Below are 24,103 nucleotides of genomic sequence, written 5' to 3' on the forward strand. Positions count from 1 at the left end.
GCTCACTTGTCTCGGCACAGCTCACGGACTCGGTACAGCTCATGGTCTCGGCAAAGGTCATTCTGCCATCTTTCATCCACTTTTTTGTCTTTTACTATCTTCTACCCTCTTTATCACACTCATTCTACAATGGCAGAAGAGGGACATGAGACCAGATAGTGATGTCCCCTGGCAACTTCTTAATTTTATTGTACACATAAAATACATCTTTAGCAGCACATCTAAAAACATATTGTATGTGAACTGGTACTCAGCTGAAAAGCAATGTTGTTTAGGAATAGAGAGGTCAGTCTGCAGCCCGCGCTCACTTTTGTATATGTGACCCTGGTGATGGCGGTCTTTCTTTATAGATCATCTCAGCCAGTATCTGCAGCAGTCACATGTTTATTATAAGTTTTGTGATGCCCCTGGACTATCAGGTCGTCACAGGGTACTGCACAAACTGCCCTTCTGTGCGGTATTCCACCTCCCTCTTGGTTCTGGGTCCCTTAGTGGTGTTGCCTCCAACAGCAAATCAAATCCTAGATATACCCTGCACCACACCTACCAGGCACACCAGTGGACGGCTTGAGTGGAATAGAGTTGCGCACCTGGAGGGGGGGTCAGGGAGGGGAGGTGAGGAGTGTAGTCAGTCAGAGAATAGTAAGAGAGGGTGAGAGAGAGGAAGTTGGGAGCAGTGGCTCCTGGAGAACCTATCTAGGTTGCAGACGGTGGTCTGGGCCTAGAGGAGTTGGGCCCCCGGTCGCAGGGGACTGTGGCAAGGTGCCTGGACCTGTCAAGGAGGACAGCCGGCAGCCTAGCACTGTCACCAGTCCGGGACCGAAGGCACGACGGGGTACACGGACCCTAGGTCGGGGAGTAGCTTCAGGCAAACCGACAATTCACCTGAAGAGAATGGAGCCTTTATGATCTGTTCCCACCCACTCCAGAATCGGGGCACTAGTGCAACGAGGGGGATAGGACTTTCCAACCCAAAACGGTCCAGAAAATCCCAAGCGTGAGCCCTGAGAGCCAGCTCCCACACTTAGCCACAGTGGGGAGCGGGGCCCGGCAAGTTCCATACTACTGGGCCACCAAGTTGAAGTTAAACTTAGTGCCAGGAGGCAGGTCACGGATCCCCAGGCAACACTATTAGGGACGGGACCCGGAAGAGCTCCCCTCAGCGGCAGCGGTATCCAGAGAATTGATTTACCCGGTTGTCAGTGTCTGCTTATGAACTGAGTGAGTACGAGAGTGACCCCTGCATCCTACGGCACCCCTCACCGAGTCCCGGGGCATCCACCTACCCGTGGAGGGCTACGACAACTTGCTGCCCCACTTCATGACCCCGGGTACTCCCAACGACAGCGGCGGTACTCCCCAAATTACCGTACACCACGGGTGGCGTCACAAACTATATCTAAATTTTCCAGTGCATACTCCCCCTTCATTTGAGTTGCCGCACGACCCTGGGTCCGGAGACCCTCGAGCCACAGCGAACCCGGATTCGAGCAGCTCGGCTGCTTCCACGGGGGTGGCACACGTTTCATATCATATTATTAGATTGCATGGTATTACTATACTTTTTCATTATTATCACTTGATATACTGTAACAATACCAATGTATGAACCAATAAATATAAATCTAACTTAAAAAAAATAAATGAAATAAATACCTGGTGACCTGAAAACCTGCCCGCACGTACAGCAAACGTCCACTAGGTGGCGTCTGGTTTCTAAGACTGAAATAGATCAGCCGGAAATACAGGATCTCTCGTGCTATTACTCCGCCCGGTGTAACTATGGCAACCAGTGGACGCTGAGACACGCGACGGTGTATTCCTCCGCACCAACAAGTCCATCTATTATTGTGAGTACAGCGGCGTCCGGGGGGTGTTTGGGGTGTAATGGAGTCTGTGGGGGAAAATAAGTGACGCTGTGAAGAAGACAACGTGCAGCAGTGCATAGTGTATCTAACATTGCGACAATGCAGCAAAGCGGAGGCCGGAGACTTCTCTGCTAGAAGAAGCTGCAGCTTTTCTTTATTTAGGTGCAGATCCAATTGTAAACACTTGTAGTCATTGCTTTCCTTATTCTGGAGAATCTGAACCATAACAAAGCTCTGTTTTTTTCAGCCTAAATAATAAAAAAGTAAACAAATAAGTATTAAATACCCACCAAAAAGTTATTAAATCCCCCGCCACCCTCCATGGTGACTGACGGGATCGGGCATATCATGTGACTGTGCCAGCCAATCACTGGCTGAGCCTTCTGACATGATGTCACCGCTGCAGCCTGTGATTGATTAATGGCCAATGTCACGTAGAGTAATGATGTCACCGCTGCAGCCTGTGATTGATTAACCGCCAATGTCACGTAGAGTAATGATGTCACCGATGCAGCCTGTGATTGATTAACCGCCAATGTCACGTAATGATGTCACCGCTGCAGCCTGTGATTGATTAACCGCCAATGTCACGTAATGATGTCACCGCTGCAGCCTGTGATTGATTAACCGCCAATGTCACGTAGAGTAATGATGTCACCGATGCAGCCTGTGATTGATTAACCGCCAATGTCACGTAGAGTGATGATGTCACCGCTGCAGCCTGTGATTGATTAACCGCCAATGTCATGTAGAGTAATGATGTCACCGATGCAGCCTGTGATTGATTAACCGCCAATGTCACGTAGAGTAATGATGTCACCGCTGCAGCCTGTGATTGATTAACCGCCAATGTCACGTAGAGTAATGATGTCACTCCTGCAGACAAATAGACAGGAAGAGGACCAGGAGCACCAGCCTTAACAAGATATCCATTTTTAATGTGATAAATCAATAACTGTATTTTATCAGTATACTGGATCTGATTTTCATCCATTTTTGGTCCATGTGTCAGTTTTTACCAACATTGTTCCATTCGTTTTTCAATATGTAAAAAAATAAAATTGACCATTTTCACCTATTTGGGGATGCTTGTCTTATAGCAATCTTTTCTTCTTCTAATATAAGTTTTATCTACCTGTTACATAGTAAAAAAGGCTCCACAGATGACACTTGGATGGGGGTGGCATCTGTTTGCTAACATCCTTTTTTTTGCATGGACCCGTTGACTTGCCTTTTGTGGGTTTGATTTGTGCCTCTAATCAAAAATGGACGTCTGTTTTTGTGGACACTCAGGGTCCAATTGATTAAAGCTTTTAGGCTATGTTCGCACGTTGCGTTTTTTACCGCGTTTCTGCAGCGTTTTTGGCAGCAGCGTTTTTGTGCCAAAACGCATGCGTTTTTGTTTTCCAGCAAAGTCTATGGGAAAAGCAGAATTCCTGTCTGCACTTTGCTTTTTTTTCTGCAGCGTTTAATTTGCATATTTTGGGTCAAACACCATGCTGAAAAAGAAGCAGCATGTCAGTTGTTTTTGCCATTTCTGCAGCGTTTCCTTAACATTGGAGTCAATGAGAAATGGCAAAAAGCAACCAAAATCACAATTCCTGCGTTTTTCATGCTTTTTACCTGCTTTTTCACTGCGTTTTTGGCTCCAAAAACGCATGCTTTTCTGGGGAAATATTAATGGGTTCTAATGTTCCTTTACACACACACACAATAACCGAAAATTTAAATGTAAAAAAATAATAAACTTTAGCTATTTTTCTGTAAAAATGTGCATAACCACTATTATTACATTAAAATTGATAATTTCCCATTTAATTTTATTAAAAGTTAATTTTATAATTTTTTTCTCTTTTTTCAATCTTTTTGACTATTTCAACTTTATTTCTCAGTGTCTTGATCTCAAAAACGCATCTGCAGAAACGCATGTGAAAACGCAGGTAAAAAGCGCTAAAAACGCACTAAAAACGCGGTAAAAACGCATGCGTTTTTAGCGCTAAAAAATGGACAAAAGCCATTTGGTCAAAAACCAAGGGAAGGAAAACGTGCAGAATAAACTGCAGGTACTCCGACGCAACGTGCGGACATAGCCTAAAAAATGGACAAAAGCCATTTGGTCAAAAACCAAGGGAAGGAAAACGTGCAGAATAAACTGCAGGTACTCCGACGCAACGTGCGGACATAGCCTAAAAAATGGACAAAAGCCATTTGGTCAAAAACCAAGGGAAGGAAAACGTGCAGAATAAACTGCAGGTACTCCGACGCAACGTGCGGACATAGCCTAAAAAATGGACAAAAGCCATTTGGTCAAAAACCAAGGGAAGGAAAACGTGCAGAATAAACTGCAGGTACTCCGACGCAACGTGCGGACATAGCCTAACGCTCAAATTTTGGGATAAAAAGCTTTGAAAAGTCACAAAGTTTTGGTGCAATTTAAAGAACGTTTTAGTTTTCTCACATCGTTTTCACCAATCTCCAACAAAGTTGGTAGAGCTGGGGAGGGGCCGGGGTGAAGCGACTGACACTCGTCAAATTCATGACAAGCAATGGCGTTCAATATGCCACAAACCTTACTCCAGTCACTGAAGAAAGACTTGGGAAGTGGTGCAAACGGAGTAATGACCCCCATCCTGTACTAATATTCTTCATCCTGGATACCTTCCAGTATATATGTCACCCATTTTGATATATATGTCGCCATCCTGGTATATATGACCCCCATCTTGGGCCCATGGTATATATGACTCCCATCCTGGTATATATATCCCCCATCCTTGGCCCCATCCTGGTATATATGTTTCAAATCCTGGTATATATGTTCTTCCTCTACATAAAAAAAACAAACAAAAAACACAATTCTATTCACCTGCCTCCGTTTCCCCACCTTGTAGCATCCTGTCCTACAGCCGGTGCAGGAGCCGGCATATTACATTAGCGTGCATGCCATGGCACATGAAGTCACTGACATGCGCCCCCGGCATGGGCATGCCAACATTAGCTGCCAACTCTGATTGGCCAGCATCTTGTATTGCTGTGCAGGGACCTAGCAGGTCTCTGGGCCCCATTAGACTTTCGCTAAATGTGCACCCTCGGACGCACATCCAGAAGAAGTAGGCATTGGGGTCAACGAGCTTCACCCCAGCATGGGCCCGATTGCGAGTGTGATCTCTGTGAACACGATCTTTACTCCCCTGGGCTTATGCCTCTTCATGAATCAGGAGCATGTCACTCACACTGAATCTGGGACCTAAGTCTTCTACAAGACATGAACATGTTTTTTTGTTGTTTTTTTTATGCATATAATGGAAGTTATTGGTTCCTTAAGAAAAAAAACAGCGCTCAAATGCCGTCTATGATTCACCCTGGTGCAGCCTGTTTTTTATCAGAATAATGAGTAGGAGAAGCTTGGGATTTTTTTTCCATACAGAAAAAACAGATGCAACAATGATGATAAGAATGACCACAAATTAATTTACACTTCAGTGTTTGTCATACGTGTGCTATTAGGGTTCTTCATTGAAATCACACTGGAATATTATATTCTATGAGGTTGTTGGCATATCTCCTAAAACAATGGAGAGATTTGATGCCCACTCCCCATCTGTAGCCCTCATTTACTTCATATAGGAGAAGCTGCAGGTCAAAAAGGGCAAAGGGGATCTGTATTAGGATCTGGAGGTATATAATGCAGGGGTAATGCCTGTTGTGGGATTTGGGGGGCTATAATACAAGGGGATGCCTTTGGGTTTTGGGGTGTACAATGCAGCAGTAATGCCCATGGTGTGATTTTAAGGGTCTATAATACTGTGGAGGAAGAATATGCAATCCTATAGAGATGTCTCTTGGGATTTTGGGGTATACAATGCTGGCAGGACTCCTGTGGTGAAAGTTTGGGGGATTCGATGTTGTAGGGATACCTGTCTTGGGATTTCAGGCTGGGGGATGCCTGTGGTGGGATTTTGTGGGTCTATAATGCTGTGGTGGAATTTGGAGGGTTTATGATGCCTGTGGTGGCATTTTGGGGACGCTTTCGATGAGATTTTAGGGGTGTGCGATTCTGGGGGATGCCTGCGGTGGACTTTTGGGGTGTGTGTAATGCTAGAGTATACCTATGATGGGATATTTGAAGTGTATAATGCTGAAGGTATACATACAGTATGATTTGCAGGGTGTACAATGCTGGGGGATGCCTGCAGTGGGATTCTGGTGGTCTATAATGCTGTGAGGATGCCTGCGGTGGGAGTTTGGGGTGTGTGCGAAACTGGGGGAATGACTGTGGTGGTATTTTGGGGACTGTGTGATGTTGTGGGAAAACGCCGGTGGTAGGGGATTCCTCTCCGTATGTCACCTATGTCTAGCAGTTGCCAGAGTAGATGTCAGCTGATCAATGGGTATGCCGGGTATTGGAGTTCCATCGATCTCATATTGATGACCTATATCAGGGTTCCCCAACTCCAGTCCTCAAGGCCACCAACAGTGCATGTTTTCAAGATTTCCTTAGCATTGCACTGCTGTTGGAACCAGCACCTGGGCAGGTAATTACATTAACACCTGTGCAATACTAAGGAAATCCCAAAAACATGCACTGTTGGTGGGCCTTGAGGACTGGAGTTGGGGACCTCTGACCTATATGATAAAATCTTTAAAGGGAATCTGTCACCAGGTTTTTGCCTCCTCATCTTAGAGCAGCATAATGTAGGAAAAGAGATCCTGATTCCAACAATGTATCACTTAGGGGTGCTTTACACGTTGCGACATCACTTCCGAAATATCGTCGGGGTCACGTCGTTAGTGACGCATATCCGGCGCCGGTAACGACATTGCAACGTGTAAATCCTAGATGCGCCGATAAACGATCGCAAAAGCATCGAAAATCGGTGATCTGTGTAGCGTCGGTCATTTTCATAATGTCGGGTTGACCGCAGGTACGATGTTGTTTGTCGCTCCTGCGGCAGCACACATCGCTGTGTGTAAACCCGCAGGAGCGACAAACATCACCTTACCTGCGTCCCGACGGCAATTCGGAAGGAAGAAGATGGGCGGGATGTTATGTCCCGCTCATCTCCGCCCCTCCGCTTCTATTGGCCGGCCGATTAGTGACGTCGCGGTGACGTCGCTGTGACGCCGAACGCACCTCCCCCTTGAAGGAGGGATTGTTCGGCAGTCACAGCGACGTCGCCGACCAGGTATGTGCGTGTGATGCTGCCATAGCGATAATGTTCACTACGGCAGCAATCACCACATATTGCATGTGCGACGGGGGCGGGTACTATCGCGCTCGGCATCGCTAGCCGATGCTAGCGATGTCGCAACGTGTAAAGTACCCCTTAGTGCAGCAGTTCTGACAACAATCAAAGTTCTTAGATGTAGCATGTAGCAGAGCTCAGAAAGCTAATCCCATCCAAACCACAGCTTTCTATTTATATTGTCTACTGTCTACTGAAGGAGCCTGGTCGGACGACTGGGCATGAGACCACTAGTTACAGCAATAATAATGACCTAGTGATAAAATATTCAGTGTAACTAAAGCAGCAGCACACAGCCTGATAAGTGACACATGAATTCAGTATTTTAGCCACTATCTCCTACTGTCTTTAGATTATATAGCAAAAACCTGCAGACAGATTCCCTTATATTAAATCACAAAAAGCAATCAATAATAAAATTATAATAATCTTGATAAAACAGATTTGTTTTGTTTGTAGTTATTTCAGGTCCTGAATACAAAGACAAAATGGCAACAGATGATGTTCTTCCAAGGGTCAACCTGTCCCCAGACCCTGCTATGTACCGGCCGAAGCCTTCTTCTGAAAAGACCCAGGTATGATGCTGTAAGAGAATGGAATAAAATTCATCCATACGGGCTCATTTCCAGGGAAGTGTGCACTTTTTCTATGGGCTTTGATTGATCTTTTGAGTGTCTTTGTTGCCCTCTGACTTTATGGATTTCATTTTAACCTGAACATACCCGATGTATTTTAGGCTTTCTGCACCAGTGAAGTCACAATTAGCCTGACAGGCTTTATCAGGGGAAAACAACCCTGCAGGAATGTGACCATTATACCTATGTTTAAGGGGAAAACACTTAAATTCCACCTTATATTAAAACAATGTGTCCACTTTAAATTGCGTTGTTGACATGTTGTTTGTCCTGCCTCGATATTCAATCCGGCAGGCCTATTTTTTGGGATTTGCTTTGTTCTCCTATGTGCCACAGTTGGTTCTGTTTCTTTCTGGTTTCCTATCTGTTGTCCTTGTTTTATTCCTTTCCGACAATCTAAGCATAGTACAGTGTAGTTCAGTGTAAATGAGTTATATTGCCTTGGGCGGCACGGTGGCTCAGTGGTTAGCACTGCAGTCTTGCAGCGCTGGAGTCCTGGGTTCAAATCCCACCAAGGACACTATCTGCAAGGAGTTTGTATGTTCTCTCCGTGTTTGCATGGGTTTCCTCCGGGTACTCCGTTTTCCTCCCACACTCCAAAGACATACAGATAGGGATTCTAGATTGTGAGCCCCAATGGGGACAGTATTGCCAATGTATGTAAAGCGCTGTGGAATTAATAGCGCTATATAAATGAATTAAATTAATTATTTCCTTCACCAATTGGGATATGCAAAGAGTATGTAAGACTCTCGTCCGTCTCAGCTCGATATCTCCCGGTCAGATATGCTGCTCCCACGGTTTTATGCTCACAGGGTGAGCACGGGGTTAGTGAGTCCACTGGACTGAACGTACCGATCACTGGCCTGGAGGAGCGAACTGGATCGGCCTCCGGCTCTTGCTGGAGGTGGCAATAGGCACACACGCTGGTGGGCATCCCCAGGGGATCAATAGTACCTCGGCAGCTGGCTCCATGGATACAATACAGTCTCTCATTGTAGAAACAGTAGCAGCAGCCATTGTCGTGGATTCAGCTGGGATGGATGGATGTGGCAGCAGCGGCTGCTGTAGATACTTGCAACAGCGGCCGCGGATATCATGGTAGGCGACTGTCGTGGATAGATGCAGTAGCGGACTTGTAATGCATTGAAACACAGATATGAATTAGCAACAGCATACAGCATAATGACAGCAGCACAAAGGACCTGAAAACTAGCAATGTATAGAACTTGTTGCTCAGGCACCTTCCTTAAGGGAAGGTACCTTAAATACCTGATACCAGTATGGGTGTTACACATGAGAAAGCTGCGGTATGAATCCTCTCTTGGACCTCCGCAGTTGGGTACTGTAGCAGATGAAATGGAATTCTGTGAAGTGCTCCCAGAGACCAGGGTAATGATGTGTCCAAATACTGTTTTATTGGTGCCAATGAATTTTAAAACGCATTTCGGTGCAGCTAGGAACCTTAGTATGTACAGAAACTGATTGGGTCAGGTGTGTTTCTAATCAAATAGACCTAGTTTTGCTTGAAAAGCCTCATACTGAAATGTTGATGATTTTTGTGGTGAGTATCATTGTGCTAAAATGCTGGTAAGCCTGGAGAAGTTTCAAAAAGGTGTATTGCCAGCATCCCTGCACAGTCCTGCCTCTCCCCTTCAGCAGGAACGCTGACATACTCACCTCCATGTTCTCCCATGTGCTCCCCTGCTGCCTCCTCCGTCATCTTAGATACTGTACAGGTAGGTGAGATACTGGAAACTGTAGGCCAACAGACAGCTTAGGAACTTGAAATCGCAAGCAGCTAGGTGACATACTGGAGACCGCAGACAGGTTGCAGAGGTAATGACAGTCGCACTGAAGCAGGAGATGTCTGAAGACCGGATGCAGATGTACTGATATCAACAGGCAAACAAATAACTGAGGAACTAGAAATTGCAGGCAGCCAGGAGACGTGTTGGAGACTGCAGACAGGTTGCAAAGTTACTGAAAACAGCAGGCACACAGGTAGCCGAAGAACTGGAAGCCACAAGCAGCCAGGAGACGTCCTGAAGACCGCAGACACGTTTCATGCACAGACAAACACAGGCTAAGGAACACTGAAGTCTTAATTCCAAGACACGAGTAGCTTTATATATGCCTAGGTAGAAAATCACCTGGAAGCACCCCGGACCAATTGCAAAGCCCGACATGGAGCACAAACAAAGGGAGCAGAGCCCAGTGTAAGAAGAGTAAGACTATTTCAGAATTTGCTCTCGATTTTCCACACAAAAAATCTGCACGAATTTACAGTACAGTACAAGTAAATGTAGTGTTCAAAACCCAAATCACATAAGGTGATGACAATCAGAACATTCTGCAAATTCTCAGATCCATATCATCCTCATTCTTGGGCAGATTTTCATAGTCGATTTCAGCTATCCAATACTTTGTAATGCAGTAGCTTCAAATTCACTGCGCAATTTGTGGTACATGCAGATTTAGTTCCAAATTACACATGCAGTCAAATCCATAGGGGAATTTTTTCTCCATATATAAACACTGGGACTGGGAGATCAAGGGTCCCAGGTGGATTTGCACGTAGTCCTGATTGATGTAGCAGGAAAGTAAATCCGTGAGCTGACATTGTGAGACTTTGAGAACCATTTCTGGATCAGTGTAGGTTGTGGAATTGAGTGCAGTAAGAAAATCTGTTGGTGGGACTTGGAGGTAAAGTGAGAAGGCAAGTTGTTTCATGGAATAAAGGCCAAGTATTAGTGAGTTGTTCCTCCTCCTTTTTAAAGGTTCAAGTCTACACTGTACACTGCATGTTAAAGTTGATATGCAAGCTGATTGGCTCCTTGAAGGGATTCTTCCTAAGTATTAAGTTATCCCAAGGGGTGAACTTACTAATTGCTGGGGGTCAGACTGCTGAAATCCCCTGCTATCCTGAGTTGGTGCTCTGTAAGGCTGCTTTCACACATCTGGTTTGAGCCGTGCGGCTCAATCCGGCTGTGAAACCTATGCAACGGATGCGGTGAAAACACCGCATCCTTTGCATAAGTTTTTTACATGCGGCCCATCCGGTTTTTGCCACTTGCGGCATGCTCCTGAGCATGCGCAGTGGCAAAAACCGCATGCGGCGGCCGGATGCGGTTTTTGCCGCATCGCGCCGCATCCGGCATCCATAGGGATGCATTGGGAAAAGCGCCGCATCGGCAGGATGCGGCGCGATGCGTTTTTTTTTTTGCCGCACAAAAAAACGTGCCAGGCAACGTTCCATCCAGCCGCCGCATCGGCTAAATCTGCCGCATGCGGCAAAAACCGGACCGAACGCAAGGCCATGCGGCACAATGCGGCACTAATTAAAGTCTATGCAGGAAAAACGCAACCGGCAGCAAAAAAAAAACGGTTGCGTTTTTCCTGCAAAGTGCCGGATTCGGCACGATGCAGCGCGATTTACAATGCAAGCCTATGGACGCCAGATGCGGCGTCCTGCGGCAAAAACCGCATCCGGCCGCCGGAAGCAGTTTTTCTTTTTCGCTCCTAATTGGGAGACCCAGACAGTGGGTGTATAGCTACTGCCTCTGGAGGCCGCACAAAGAACTACACTTAAAAGTGTAAGGCCCCTCCCCTTCTGGCTATACACCCTCCCGTAGGAGTACGGATTCCTCAGTTTTAGCTTTGTGCGCAGGAGGTCAGACACGCACGCATAGCTCCATTGTTTTTAGTCAGCAGCAGCTGCTGACTATGTCGGATGGAAGAAAAGAGGGCCCATACAGGGCTCCCAGCATGCTCCCTTCTCACCCCACTGTATGTCGGAGGTGTTTGTAAGGTTGAGGTACCCATTGCGGGTACGGCGGCAGGAGCCCACATGCTGATTCCTTCCCCATCCCTTTTTACAGGGCTCTGGGTGAAGTGGGATTTACTGGTCTCCAGGCACTGAGACCGTGCTCCATCTACAGCCCCTGGAGAAGATGCTGGATGGAGCGGAGTACATCAGGGACATGGCCCTGCTTCCTCAAGGTACTCTGTGTCCCCGTGCATTTGGCGCTCACACCGCAGCATGCTGGGTGTTGTAGTGCGCCGGGGACATCAGCGCTGCGGCGCTTGTGCCATGGCCTCATTCAGCTTCGCTGAAGCAGGCACACTTCTGGGAATCGGTCGCGCCGGCCGCTGGGACTGCGGCGCGGCTGGCACTTGTGGTGCGCCGGGGACTTCAGCGCGGGCCGCGCTTTTACGGCGGCCGCGCTGATAACTCGAGTCCCCGGCTTTTGCGGCCTGCTTCCGTTCGTTCCCGCCCCCAGACCTGCCAGTCAGGAGAGGGGCGGGACGCTGGTCAGTGCATCAGCGCCGAGGGCTGGAGTCGTTTTTTACATACTCCAGCCCTCACAATCGGCACAGAGGGGACACTGTTTCCCGCACTTTTGTTTAGGAACTCCCACGGACCGCCCCTCTCCACAGACGCCGGCAGCCATTCCTGCTGACACGCTGAGCTGCAGAGGGGAGCCGGGGAGACCCAGACAAGGAATTCTGCGCCTCTTACCCGCTATTCAGCGGGCGGTAAGCAGCCCTCAGGGCTCACCCCCTCTTGTGCCAGTAGTATTCTTAGTATTTTGTTTCTACAAATACTTTGTATTGCATAGCGCTGGTCGCCCTTTGGCTATAGACTCTCTCACATTGCAGAGAGCCAGCAGCATGTCGTCCGTAAAACGCAAGGGTGCCAAGGCACAGACATTATATGCTTCCTGCACCGCATGTGGGACTTTTCTACCGGCAGGCTCCACGGACCCCCATTGTGTGCAGTGCTCGGCCCCTGCGGCGCTTGCACAGTCGGGACCTCTGCTGGACGTGACCCAGGGTGTACCACCTGTGAATGCTGTCCAGGTGACAGGAACTGAGTTTGCAGCTTTTGCTGACAGAATGTCTCTCACTATGTCACAAATTCTTGACACATTGCGAGCTAGGCCTGTACTTCAGGCCACGGACACTGTGCAATCATTGCCCCCTGGTCCCCCTCAGCTGAGTTACCTCCAAGCTCCGGGACGGGCACATACACCTCAGGGTGAAGACTCTGACTCGGACGATGGCCCCGGGCAGCCTAAGCGGGCTCGCTATGACGGGCCTTCACATTCATCTCAATGGTCAGGATCCCAGCGAGATGAATCTATGGGTGATGAGGCGGACGTAACTGATCAGGATTCTGATCCTGGGACCGCTCTCAATCTAGATACACCAGATGGTGACGCCATAGTTAATGATCTTATATTTAACATCAATAAGATGTTAAATATTTCCCCACCAGCTCCTCTTGTAGAGGAGTCAGCTTCGCAGCACGAGAGAATCCATTTCAGATACCCTAAGCGTACATTAAGCACTTTTCTGGACCACGCTGACTTTAGAGACGCAATCCAGAAACCCCACGCTTATCCTGAAAGGCGTTTTTCTAAACGGCTTAAAGATACACGCTATCCTTTTCCCCCTGAGGTGGTCAAGGGTTGGACCCAGTGTCCAAAAGTGGATCCTCCAATTTCCAGGCTTGCAGCTAGATCCTTGGTTGCAGTTGAAGATGGAGCGGCACTTAAAGATGCCACTGACAGGCAGATGGAGCTCTGGCTGAAATCCATCTATGAAGCGATTGGAGCGTCATTAGCGCCATCTTTTGCGGCCGTATGGGCACTCCAAGCTATCTCAGCCGGGCTTGCGCAAGTCGACTCAGTCACACGTGCATTTGCCCCGCAGGTAGCACCATTGACCTCGCAAATGGCGGCATTCGCGTCGTACGCGATTAATGCTGTTCTTGACGCTACAAGCCGCACGGCAGTGGCGTCAGCCAACTCCGTTGTTTTGCGTAGGGCCCTGTGGTTGAGACATTGGAAAGCAGATTCTCATTCCAAGAAGTGCTTAACCAATTTGCCTTTTTCTCGTGACCGATTGTTTGGAGAGCGTTTGGATGAAATCATCAAACACTCCAAGGGTAAGGACTCATCCTTACCGCAACACAGACAAAACAAACCCCAACAGAGGAAGGGTCAGTCTGGTTATCGGTCCTTTCGAGGACCGGGCAGGTCCCAATTCGCCTCGTCAAAAAAGACTCAAAAAGACCAGAGACGCTCAGATTCTTGGAGGTCTCAGTCACGCCCAAAAAGGACAGCCGGAGGAACCGTTGCCAAGACGGCGTCCTCCTGACTTGCAGTCTCCGATTCCCACACCCGCGGTCGGTGGGAGGCTTTCCCACTTTGGCGACATTTGGCTGTCACGCGTCAAAGACCGTTGGGTGAGGGATATTCTGTCTCACGGGTACAGGATAGAGTTCAGTTCTCGTCCGCCAACTCGTTTCTTCAGAACTTCTCCGCCACCAGACCGAGCCGATGCTCTGTTGCAGGCGGTGGCCGCTCTAAAGGCGGAAGGAGTGGTGACCTCCGTCCCTCTTCAGGAACAAGGTCACGGTTTTTACTCCAATCTGTTTGTGGTCCCAAAAAAGGACGGATCGTATCGACCCGTCCTGGATCTAAAGTTGCTCAACAGACACGTAAAAGTCAGGAGGTTCCGGATGGAATCCCTACGCTCCGTCATAGCCTCAATGTCTCAAGGAGATTTTCTAGCATCAATAGATATCAAAGATGCGTATCTCCACGTGCCGATTGCACCAGAGCATCAGCGTTTCCTACGCTTCGTCATACACGACGAACACCTGCAGTTCGTAGCGTTACCTTTCGGTCTGGCAACAGCCCCCCGGGTCTTCACCAAAGTCATGGCAGCAGTAGTAGCTGTTCTGCACTCGCAGGGTCACTCGGTCATCCCGTATCTAGACGACCTGCTTATAAAGGCACCCTCTCAAGAGGCATGCCAGCACAGTCTGAAGGTGGCACTAGACACTCTCCAGAGTTTCGGGTGGATTATCAACTTTCCAAAGTCTCATCTAACCCCGACCCAATCTCTGACTTATCTTGGCATGGAGTTTCATACTCTCTCAGCGATAGTGAAGCTTCCACTGGACAAGCAGTGCTCGCTACGGACTGGAGTGCAATCTCTCCTTCAGAGCCAGTCGCACTCACTGAGGCGCCTCATGCATTTCCTAGGAAAGATGGTAGCAGCAATGGAGGCAGTCCCGTTCGCGCAGTTTCATCTGCGCCCTCTACAATGGGACATTCTACGCCAATGGGATGGGAAATCGACGTCCCTCGACAGGACTGTCTCCCTCTCTCAGACTGCCAAGGACTCTCTGCGTTGGTGGCTTCTCCCCACCTCATTGTCACAGGGAAAGTCGTTCCTTCCCCCGTCCTGGGCAGTGGTCACGACGGATGCGAGCCTATCAGGGTGGGGAGCGGTGTTTCTCCACCACAGGGCTCAGGGGACGTGGACTCAGGAAGAGTCCACCCTGCAGATCAATGTTCTGGAAATCAGAGCAATCTATCTTGCCCTGCGGGCCTTCCAACAATGGCTGGAAGGCAAGCAGATTCGGATTCAGTCGGACAATTCCACGGCGGTGGCGTACATCAACCACCAAGGGGGAACACGCAGTCGCCAAGCTTTTCAAGAAGTCCAGCGGATTTTGACGTGGGTGGAAAGCAGAGCGTCCACCATATCCGCAGTTCACATCCCAGGCGTGGAAAACTGGGAAGCAGACTTTCTCAGTCGCCAGGGCATGGACGCAGGAGAATGGTCCCTTCACCCGGACGTGTTTCAGCAGATCTGTTGCCGCTGGGGGACGCCGGACGTCGATCTGATGGCGTCACGGCACAACAACAAGGTCCCAGTTTTCATGGCACGGTCTCACGATCACCGAGCACTGGCGGCAGACGCCTTGGTTCAGGATTGGTCGCAATTCCGACTCCCCTATGTGTTCCCACCTCTAGCATTGTTACCCAGAGTTCTCCGGAAAATCAGGTCCGACTGCCATCGAGCCATACTCGTCGCTCCAGATTGGCCAAGAAGGTCGTGGTACCCGGATCTGTGGCATCTCACGGTAGGCCAACCGTGGACACTACCAGACCGTCCAGATTTGCTGTCTCAAGGGCCGTTTTTCCATCTGAATTCTGCGGCCCTGAACCTGACTGTGTGGCCATTGAGTCCTGGATCCTAGCGGCCTCAGGTTTATCTCATGAAGTTGTTGCCACAATGAGACAGGCTAGAAAACCATCCTCAGCTAAGATCTATCACAGGACGTGGAAGATATTCTTAGCGTGGTGCTTGGCTCAAGGGTTTTCTCCCTGGCCATTTGCATTGCCAATTTTTCTTTCCTTCCTGCAGTCTGGGTTGGAAAAAGGTTTGTCGCTTAGCTCTCTTAAGGGTCAAGTCTCCGCGCTATCCGTATTCTTTCAGAAGCGCTTGGCACGGCTTTCTAAAGTACGCACGTTTCTCCAAGGAGTTTGTCATATCGTTCCTCCTTACAGACGGCCATTGGAACCCTGGGATCTGAACAAGGTTCTCATTGCTCTCCAGAAGCCGCCTTTCGAGCCTTTGAAAGAGGTTTCCCTTTCTCGGCTTTCACAAAAGGTAGTTTTTCTTGTGGCGGTCACGTCTCTTCGAAGAGTGTCCGAGCTAGCGGCGTTATCTTGCAAATCTCCCTTCCTGGTGTTTCACCAAGACAAGGTAGTACTGCGTCCAATTCCAGAGTTTTCTCCCAAGGTGGTTTCTTCCTTTCATCTCAATCAGGATATCACTTTGCCATCTTTGTGTCCGCATCCAGTTCACCAATTTGAAAAGGGTTTACATCTGTTGGACCTGGTGAGAGCACTCAGGATTTACATTTCTCGCACGGCGTCTCTACGCCGTTCTGATGCGCTCTTTGTCCTAGTCGCTGGTCAGCATAAGGGATCGCAAGCTTCCAAATCCACCCTGGCGCGGTGGATCAAGGAACCAATTCTTCACACATACCGTTCTGCTGGGCTTCCGATTCCATCTGGACTGAAGGCCCATTCTACCAGAGCCGTGGGTGCGTCCTGGGCATTGCGGCATCAGGCTACGGCTCAGCAAGTGTGCCAGGCGGCTACCTGGTCGAGTCTGCACACGTTTACCAAACACTATCAAGTGCATACCTACGCTTCGGCAGATGCCAGCCTAGGTAGACAGGTCCTTCAGGCGGCGGTGGCCCACCTGTAGGAAGAGGCTGTCTGACAGCCCGTTCATGTGGTATCTTTTTACCCACCCAGGGACTGCTTTTGGACGTCCCACTGTCTGGGTCTCCCAATTAGGAGCGAAAAAGAAGAAGGGAATTTTGTTTACTTACCGTAAATTCCTTTTCTTCTAGCTCCAATTGGGAGACCCAGCACCCGCCCTATTTGTTCTTAGGGTTTCGTTTTTCGGGTGCACATGTTGTTCATGTTGTTTCTTAAGTTCTCCGATCTTGTTATCGGATTGAATTTGTTTTTGAAACTGTTATTGGCTTTCCTCCTTCTTGCTTTGGTACTAAAACTGAGGAATCCGTACTCCTACGGGAGGGTGTATAGCCAGAAGGGGAGGGGCCTTACACTTTTAAGTGTAGTTCTTTGTGCGGCCTCCAGAGGCAGTAGCTATACACCCACTGTCTGGGTCTCCCAATTGGAGCTAGAAGAAAAGGAATTTACGGTAAGTAAACAAAATTCCCTTCTTTACACTGCGCATGCTCAGTATCAAGCCGCATCTGTCAAAAAACGGACGGGCCACATGGAAAAACTTATGCAACGGATCCGGATCCGTTTTTTCACCGCATCCGTTGCATAGGTTTTTGAGCCGGAGTGAGCCGCACTGCAAAAAACGGATGTGTGAAAGCAGCCTTATTTCACTATGGGTAAATAATTTTGTTACAGTACGTCTGTGTCTAAATACCCTGTTTGAGCTAATGTGGCTTGCTGGCACATTCTTCAATAGTCCTACCTTAGTTAGACTGGTGATGAGAATTGGAACATACCCAGAGTTTGTGGTTCTTCATGGAAAGCAGACAGTTGTTTGGCTAATTAAACATTAGACTTTTAGAAATCTACAGATATTTTCATGATTCCTTGTTAGGTTTATTAATATTTTTTTCTTTCCTTCATAGGATATCTCTCATTTATTAACAAGTCTCTTCAAAAATGAATATACTGGCGAGGTTATTGGTAAGGACATAGGAACTAACCTGATCCGCTCAAAAGGAGGTGACAACCCTTACCATCAAAAATTTGTAGAGGAACTCAAGCAGGTAATTGCTGTTGACAGAACATTATGTTTCTGTTCAGACGTGCCATATTTGTTGTCACCCCAAATTGAGTATAAGCTAAGCACATTTTCTGTGTCGCTCCATTGGGAGACCCAGACAATTGGGTGTATAGCTTCTGCCTCCGGAGGCCACACAAAGTATTACACTTTAAAAAGTGTAACCCCTCCCCTCTGCCTATACACCCTCCCGTGCATCACGGGCTCCTCAGTTTTATGCTTTGTGTGGAAGGAGGCACACATCCACTCATGCATTCTCATATTAGTTATGTCGGTTGGAAGAAAAGAGGGCCCCCACAGGGCTCCCGGCATGTTCCCTTCTCACCCCACTATGTCGGCGGTGTTGTTAAGGTTGAGGTACCCATTGCGGGTACAAAGGCCGGCGCCTCATGCCGTCTCCTTCACCATCCCTTAGCGGCTCTGGGAGAAGTGGGATCCTGACCGGTCATCCATTCACTGGGACCGGGCTCCCTCCGCAGCCCCTGTGGGAATCTGCCGGACAGGAGTCTATTCATCCTCAGGGACCGGGCCCTGCATCTATAAGGTACTCTGTGTCCCTATGGGGACTGTGCATGGAGCGCCTTTCTCCCGGACGCTGCAGCAGCTGCTGTTTTGTGAAGACCGGCGGACTTCCGCGCCGACCGCGCCTGCTTGTCGGCCGCGGTCTTAAATTTAGTCCCCGGCTTCATTGCGGCCTAGTAGCAAAAATCCCGCCCCCGGGCCTGCCTGTCAGGGGTAAGGGCGGGACTGCCGACCTGACGTCGGATGTGAGGGCCGGAGCATCCTGTATGTTTCCTCCCCCCTCACTGATCACTGTGGGGACCCCAGATTCCCGCACTTTTTCTAACACCGCCCACGGCTCCACTCCTCCCCTGAGAGCCCCGGCAGCCATGTTTTTGGCATTCTGCCGGTGGAGGATTATCAAGGAAGAGCTCTGCAGCTCTGGGAGACCTAAGGCAGGGAATCTGGAGGACACACACTCCGCTTTTTAGCGGTCGGTAAGCCACACCGGTCACCCGGTGCTGGTCCCCCATAGGGTGCCGGAATAGATGCATATTCTTTATAGATATTTCTGTTCGGTCGGGCTGTATACCCTTTCCCATATACCCTCAGTGATCACTCTCCTAGGAGACAACAGCATGTCGTCCACAAGGAGCAAAGATGCTAAGGCACAGGGTTTTTTTGCGGCCTGTACCTCTTGTGGGGCTGTTACCTGCGGGTTCCACCTACCCTCACTGTGAGCAATGCTCGGCCCCTGTTTCGCTTGCTCAGCCGGAGCCTAGGTCACTAGTGGGCCCCTCAGCTCATGTAGACCCCCCTGCTCCCCCTGTCCAGGCGGCAGGGACAGAGTTTGCTGCTTTGGCTGAGAAACTCTCTGAGTCACTCTCACGATCCATGGCTCAGTCTATGGACAAATGGTCTGCCAAGCTGCTAGAAACTTTGCAGTCCAGACCGGTCCTTACACAGGCCCCGGTCCCTGTTGGATCGTCGCCTCCAGGCCCCTCTCGGTCCGCGCCGCAGGGCGTTCCCAGGTTGGGCCCTAGGTCCCACGCGGAGGACTCCGGCCCGGACCACAGTCCCAGACCGGCTAAGCGGGCTCGCTGGGAATCTTCCCCGACTTCCTCACGCTGCTCGGGTTCCCAGCTTGAGGACTCTCTGGAGGACGAGGCGGACGTCGCAGCTCAGGGCTCTGAACCTGACGTTGCCCTCAATCTTGATACACCTGAAGGGGACGCCTTAGTAAATGATCTTATCTCGTCCATCAACCAGGTGTTAGATCTGTCTCCCCCGCCTCCACCTGTAGAGGAGTCGGCTTCTCAGCAGGAGAAACATCAGTTTCGGTTCCCCAAACGTACACGGAGTGCGTTTTTCGATCACTCTAACTTCAGAGATGCTGTCCAGAAGCCCAGAGCAGTTCCGGACAAGCGCTTTACTAAGCGCCTTACTGACACACGTTACCCCTTCCCCTCTGACGTAGTTAAGGGTTGGGCTCAATGTCCCAAGGTGGATCCTCCAGTCTCTAGATTGGCGGCTAGATCTGTGGTATCGGTTTCAGATGGTTCATCGCTAAAAGATGCCACTGATAGGCAGATAGAGCTCCTGGTGAAGTCCATCTATGAAGCCACGGGCGCGTCTTTTGCCCCGGCCTTTGTAGCCGTGTGGGCACTCCAAGCTATCTCAGTTTGTCTGGCTGAGATTAATGCAGTCACACGTAATTCTGCTCCGCAGGTTGCGTCTCTGACTTCTCAAGCGTCAGCTTTTTCTTCCTACACCATGAACGCAGTCCTAGACTCTGCTAGCTGTACAGCGGTGGCATCTGCTAATTCTGTGGCAGTCCGCAGGGCCATGTGGCTGCGCGAATGGAAGGCAGACTCGGCCTCCAAGAGGTTCTTAACCGGTTTGCCGTTTTCTGGCGACCGATTGTTTGGCGAACGATTGGATGAGATTATTAAGGAATCCAAGGGAAAGGACTCCTCCTTACCCCAATCCAAACCTAAGAGACCTCAGCAACGGAAAATTCAATCGAGGTTTCGGTCCTTTCGTCCCTCCGCCAAGTCCCAATCCTCTTCGTCTGGCAGGCCGGAGAAAGGCCAGAGGAACTCCTATGCGTGGCGGTCTAAGTCACGCCCCCAAAAGGCCGCTGGAGGCACTGCCTCCAAGGCGGCCTCCTCATGACTCTCGGCATCCCCGAACCGCATCCTCGGTCGGTGGCAGGCTCTCCCGCTATTGCGACGCCTGGTGGCCACATGTTCAAGACCGATGGGTGAGAGACATTCTGTCTCACGGTTACAGGATAGAGTTCAGCTCTCGTCCTCCGACTTGTTTCTTCAGAACCTCTCCGCCCCCCGCTCGGGCCGACGCACTTTTTCAGGCAGTGGACGCTCTGAAGACAGAAGGAGTTGTGATCCCTGTTCCCCCTCAGGAACAGGGTCGCGGCTTTTACTCCAACTTGTTCGTGGTGCCAAAGAAGGACGGATCATTCCGTCCCGTTCTGGACCTCAAACTACTCAACAGGCATGTGAGCACCAGACGGTTTCGGATGGAATCTCTCCGCTCGGTCATCGCCTCGATGTCACAAGGAGACTTCCTAGCATCGATCGACATCAAAGATGCTTATCTCCACGTGCCGATCGCACCCGAACATCAACGCTTCTTGCGTTTCGCCATCGGGGACGAACACCTTCAGTTCGTGGCATTGCCTTTCGGCCTGGCGACAGCCCCACGGGTGTTCACCAAAGTCATGGCATCCGTGGTGGCGGTCCTACACTCTCAGGGCCACTCGGTGATTCCCTACTTAGACGATCTCCTAGTCAGGGCACCTTCTCGGGTGGCGTGTCAACACAGCCTTACCGTCGCTCTGGCGACTCTCCAGCAGTTCGGGTGGATAATCAACTTCCCAAAATCCAAGTTGACACCGACCCAATCACTGACTTACCTCGGGATGGAGTTTCATACACAGTCAGCGTTAGTCAAGCTACCGCTGGACAAACAGCTTTCTCTGCAGGCAGGGGTGCAATCTCTTCTTCGTGGTCAGTCACACCCCTTGAGGCGCCTCATGCACTTCCTGGGGAAGATGGTGGCAGCGATGGAGGCAGTGCCTTTCGCGCAATTCCATCTGCGGCCACTCCAATGGGACATTCTCTGCAAATGGGACAGGAGGTCGACTTCCCTCGACAGGAACGTCTCGCTGTCCCTTGCAACCAAGACATCTCTTCAGTGGTGGCTCCTTCCCAATTCTCTATCGCAAGGAAAATCCTTCCTACCCCCAACCTGGGCTGTGGTCACCACGGACGCGAGCCTGTCAGGGTGGGGAGCGGTTTTCCTCCACCACAGGGCTCAGGGAACCTGGACTCCGGTAGAGTCTTCCCTTCAGGTCAATGTTCTGGAGATAAGGGCAGTGTATCTAGCCCTAGTGGCTTTCCATCGGTGGCTGGAGGACAGACAGATCTGTATACAGTCGGACAACGCCACTGCCGTCGCATACATCAACCACCAGGGCGGCACGCGCAGTCGTCAGGCCTTCCAGGAAGTCAGGCGGATTCTGCAGTGGGTGGAAGCCACAGCCTCCACGATCTCCGCAGTTTACATCCCGGGCGTAGAAAACTGGGAAGCAGATTTTCTCAGTCGTCAGGGCATGGACGCGGGGAATGGTCTCTGCACCCAGACGTGTTTCGAGAGATCTGTCGCCGCTGGGGAACGCCGGACGTCGATCTCATGGCGTCACGGCACAACAACAAAGTCCCGGCATTCATGGCCCGGTCCCAAGATCACAGAGCTCTGGCGGCGGACGCATTAGTTCAGGATTGGTTGCAGTTTCGACTGCCTTATGTATTTCCTCCTCTGGCGATGCTGCCCAGAGTTTTACGCAAGATCAGGTCCGACTGTCGTCGCGCTATTCTCGTCGCTCCAGATTGGCCGAGGCGATCGTGGTACCCGGATCTGTGGCATCTCACGGTGGGTCAACCGTGGGCGCTTCCAGACCACCCAGACTTGCTGTCACAAGGGCCGTTTTTCCATCTGAATTCTGTGGCCCTCAACCTGACTGTGTGGCCATTGAGTCCTGGCTCCTAGCATCTTCAGGATTATCTCAGGATGTCATTGCCACCATGAGACAGGCCAGGAAACCAACGTCCGCCAAGATCTATTACAGGTCTTGGCGGATCTTCTTATCCTGGTGCTCTGATAATGGTTTTACTCCCTGGCCGTTTGCCTTACCCACTTTTCTTTCATTCCTTCAATCCGGAATGGTCAAGGGTTTGTCACTCGGCTCTCTCAAGGGTCAAGTGTCTGCGCTCTCCATATTTTTTTCAAAAGCGTCTAGCCAGGCTTCCGCAGGTCCGCACGTTCCTGCAGGGAGTTTGCCACATAGTCCCACCTTATAAGCGTCCGCTGGAACCCTGGGATCTTAAGAGGATGCTAACGGCTCTTCAGAAACCACCTTTCGAGCCGCTGCGGGATGTCTCTTTATCACGTCTTTCGCAGAAGGTGGCATTTCTAGTGGCAGTTACATCACTCCGAAGAGTGTCGGAGCTTGCAGCGCTGTCATGCAAAACCCCCTTCCTGGTTTTTCACCAGGATAAGGTGGTTCTGCGTCCTGTCCCGGAATTTCTCCCTAAGGTGGTATCTCCTTTTCATCTCAATCAGGATATCTCCTTACCTTCATTTTGCCCTAATCCAATTCACCAATGTGAAAAGGATTTGCACTCATTAGATCTAGTGAGGGCACTCTGGTTCTACGTGTCTCGCACGGCGCCCCTGCGCCGTTCTGATGCGCCCTTTGTCCTTGTCGCTGGCCAGCGTAAGAGTTCGCAGGCTTCCAAATCAACCTTGGCTCGGTGGATCAAGGAACCGATTCTTGAAGCCTACCGTTCTTCTGGGCTTCCGCTTCCTTCAGGGCTGAAAGCCCATTCTACCAGAGCCGTGGGTGTGTCCTGGGCATTGCGGCACCGGGCTACGGCTCAGCAGGTGTGTCAGGCAGCTACCTGGTCTAGTCTGCACACTTTCACGAAACACTATCAGGTGCATACCTATGCTTCGGCAGACGCCAGTCTAGGTAGGCGAGTCCTTCAGGCGGCGGTTGCCCACCTGTAAGAGGGGGCCGTTTCGGCTCTTTTTATCGAGGTATTCTTTTACCCACCCAGGGACTGCTTTTGGACATCCCAATTGTCTGGGTCTCCCAATGGAGCGACAAAGAAGAAGGGAATTTTGTTTACTTACCGTAAATTCCTTTTCTTCTAGCTCCTATTGGGAGACCCAGCACCCGCCCCTGTTCCCTTCGGGCTGTTTGTTCTTTTGTGTACACATGTTGTTCATGTTGAATTGTTCTTTTGGTTCATGGTTTTCAGTTCTCTGAACATCCTTCGGATTGAATTTACCTTAGACCAATTTATAAGTTTCCTCCTTCCTGCTTTTGCACCAAAACTGAGGAGCCCGTGATGCACGGGAGGGTGTATAGGCAGAGGGGAGGGGTTACACTTTTTAAAGTGTAATACTTTGTGTGGCCTCCGGAGGCAGAAGCTATACACCCAATTGTCTGGGTCTCCCAATAGGAGCTAGAAGAAAAGGAATTTCCGGTAAGTAAACAAAATTCCCTTCTTTTTGATTATTTTTTAATGCTCACTATGTGGACCACTGTCCCCTTGGGTTAAATTATCTACTCAATTATTATTTGTTTTTTGTTTTGTTTTTTTGTTTATTTTGT

General features: G+C 49.9%; 1 protein-coding gene across 1 annotated transcript in view; it reads left to right on the forward strand.

Annotated features, from left to right (window-relative positions):
• Positions 1-1,773: 1,773 nt before the first annotated feature.
• DLEC1 (DLEC1 cilia and flagella associated protein) overlaps positions 1,774-24,103 on the forward strand; it is a 195,339-nt gene continuing 173,009 nt past the window's right edge. The window contains exons 1-3 of the mRNA XM_075315397.1: positions 1,774-1,850; positions 7,574-7,689; positions 17,747-17,887. Coding sequence (XP_075171512.1) covers positions 7,603-7,689; positions 17,747-17,887 — 228 coding nt within the window. The 5' untranslated portion in view covers positions 1,774-1,850; positions 7,574-7,602. The remainder of the gene's footprint in view (positions 1,851-7,573; positions 7,690-17,746; positions 17,888-24,103) is intronic.

This window comes from Anomaloglossus baeobatrachus, chromosome 6 (genome assembly GCF_048569485.1).
Source record: "Anomaloglossus baeobatrachus isolate aAnoBae1 chromosome 6, aAnoBae1.hap1, whole genome shotgun sequence".
Taxonomy (NCBI): domain Eukaryota; kingdom Metazoa; phylum Chordata; class Amphibia; order Anura; family Aromobatidae; genus Anomaloglossus; species Anomaloglossus baeobatrachus.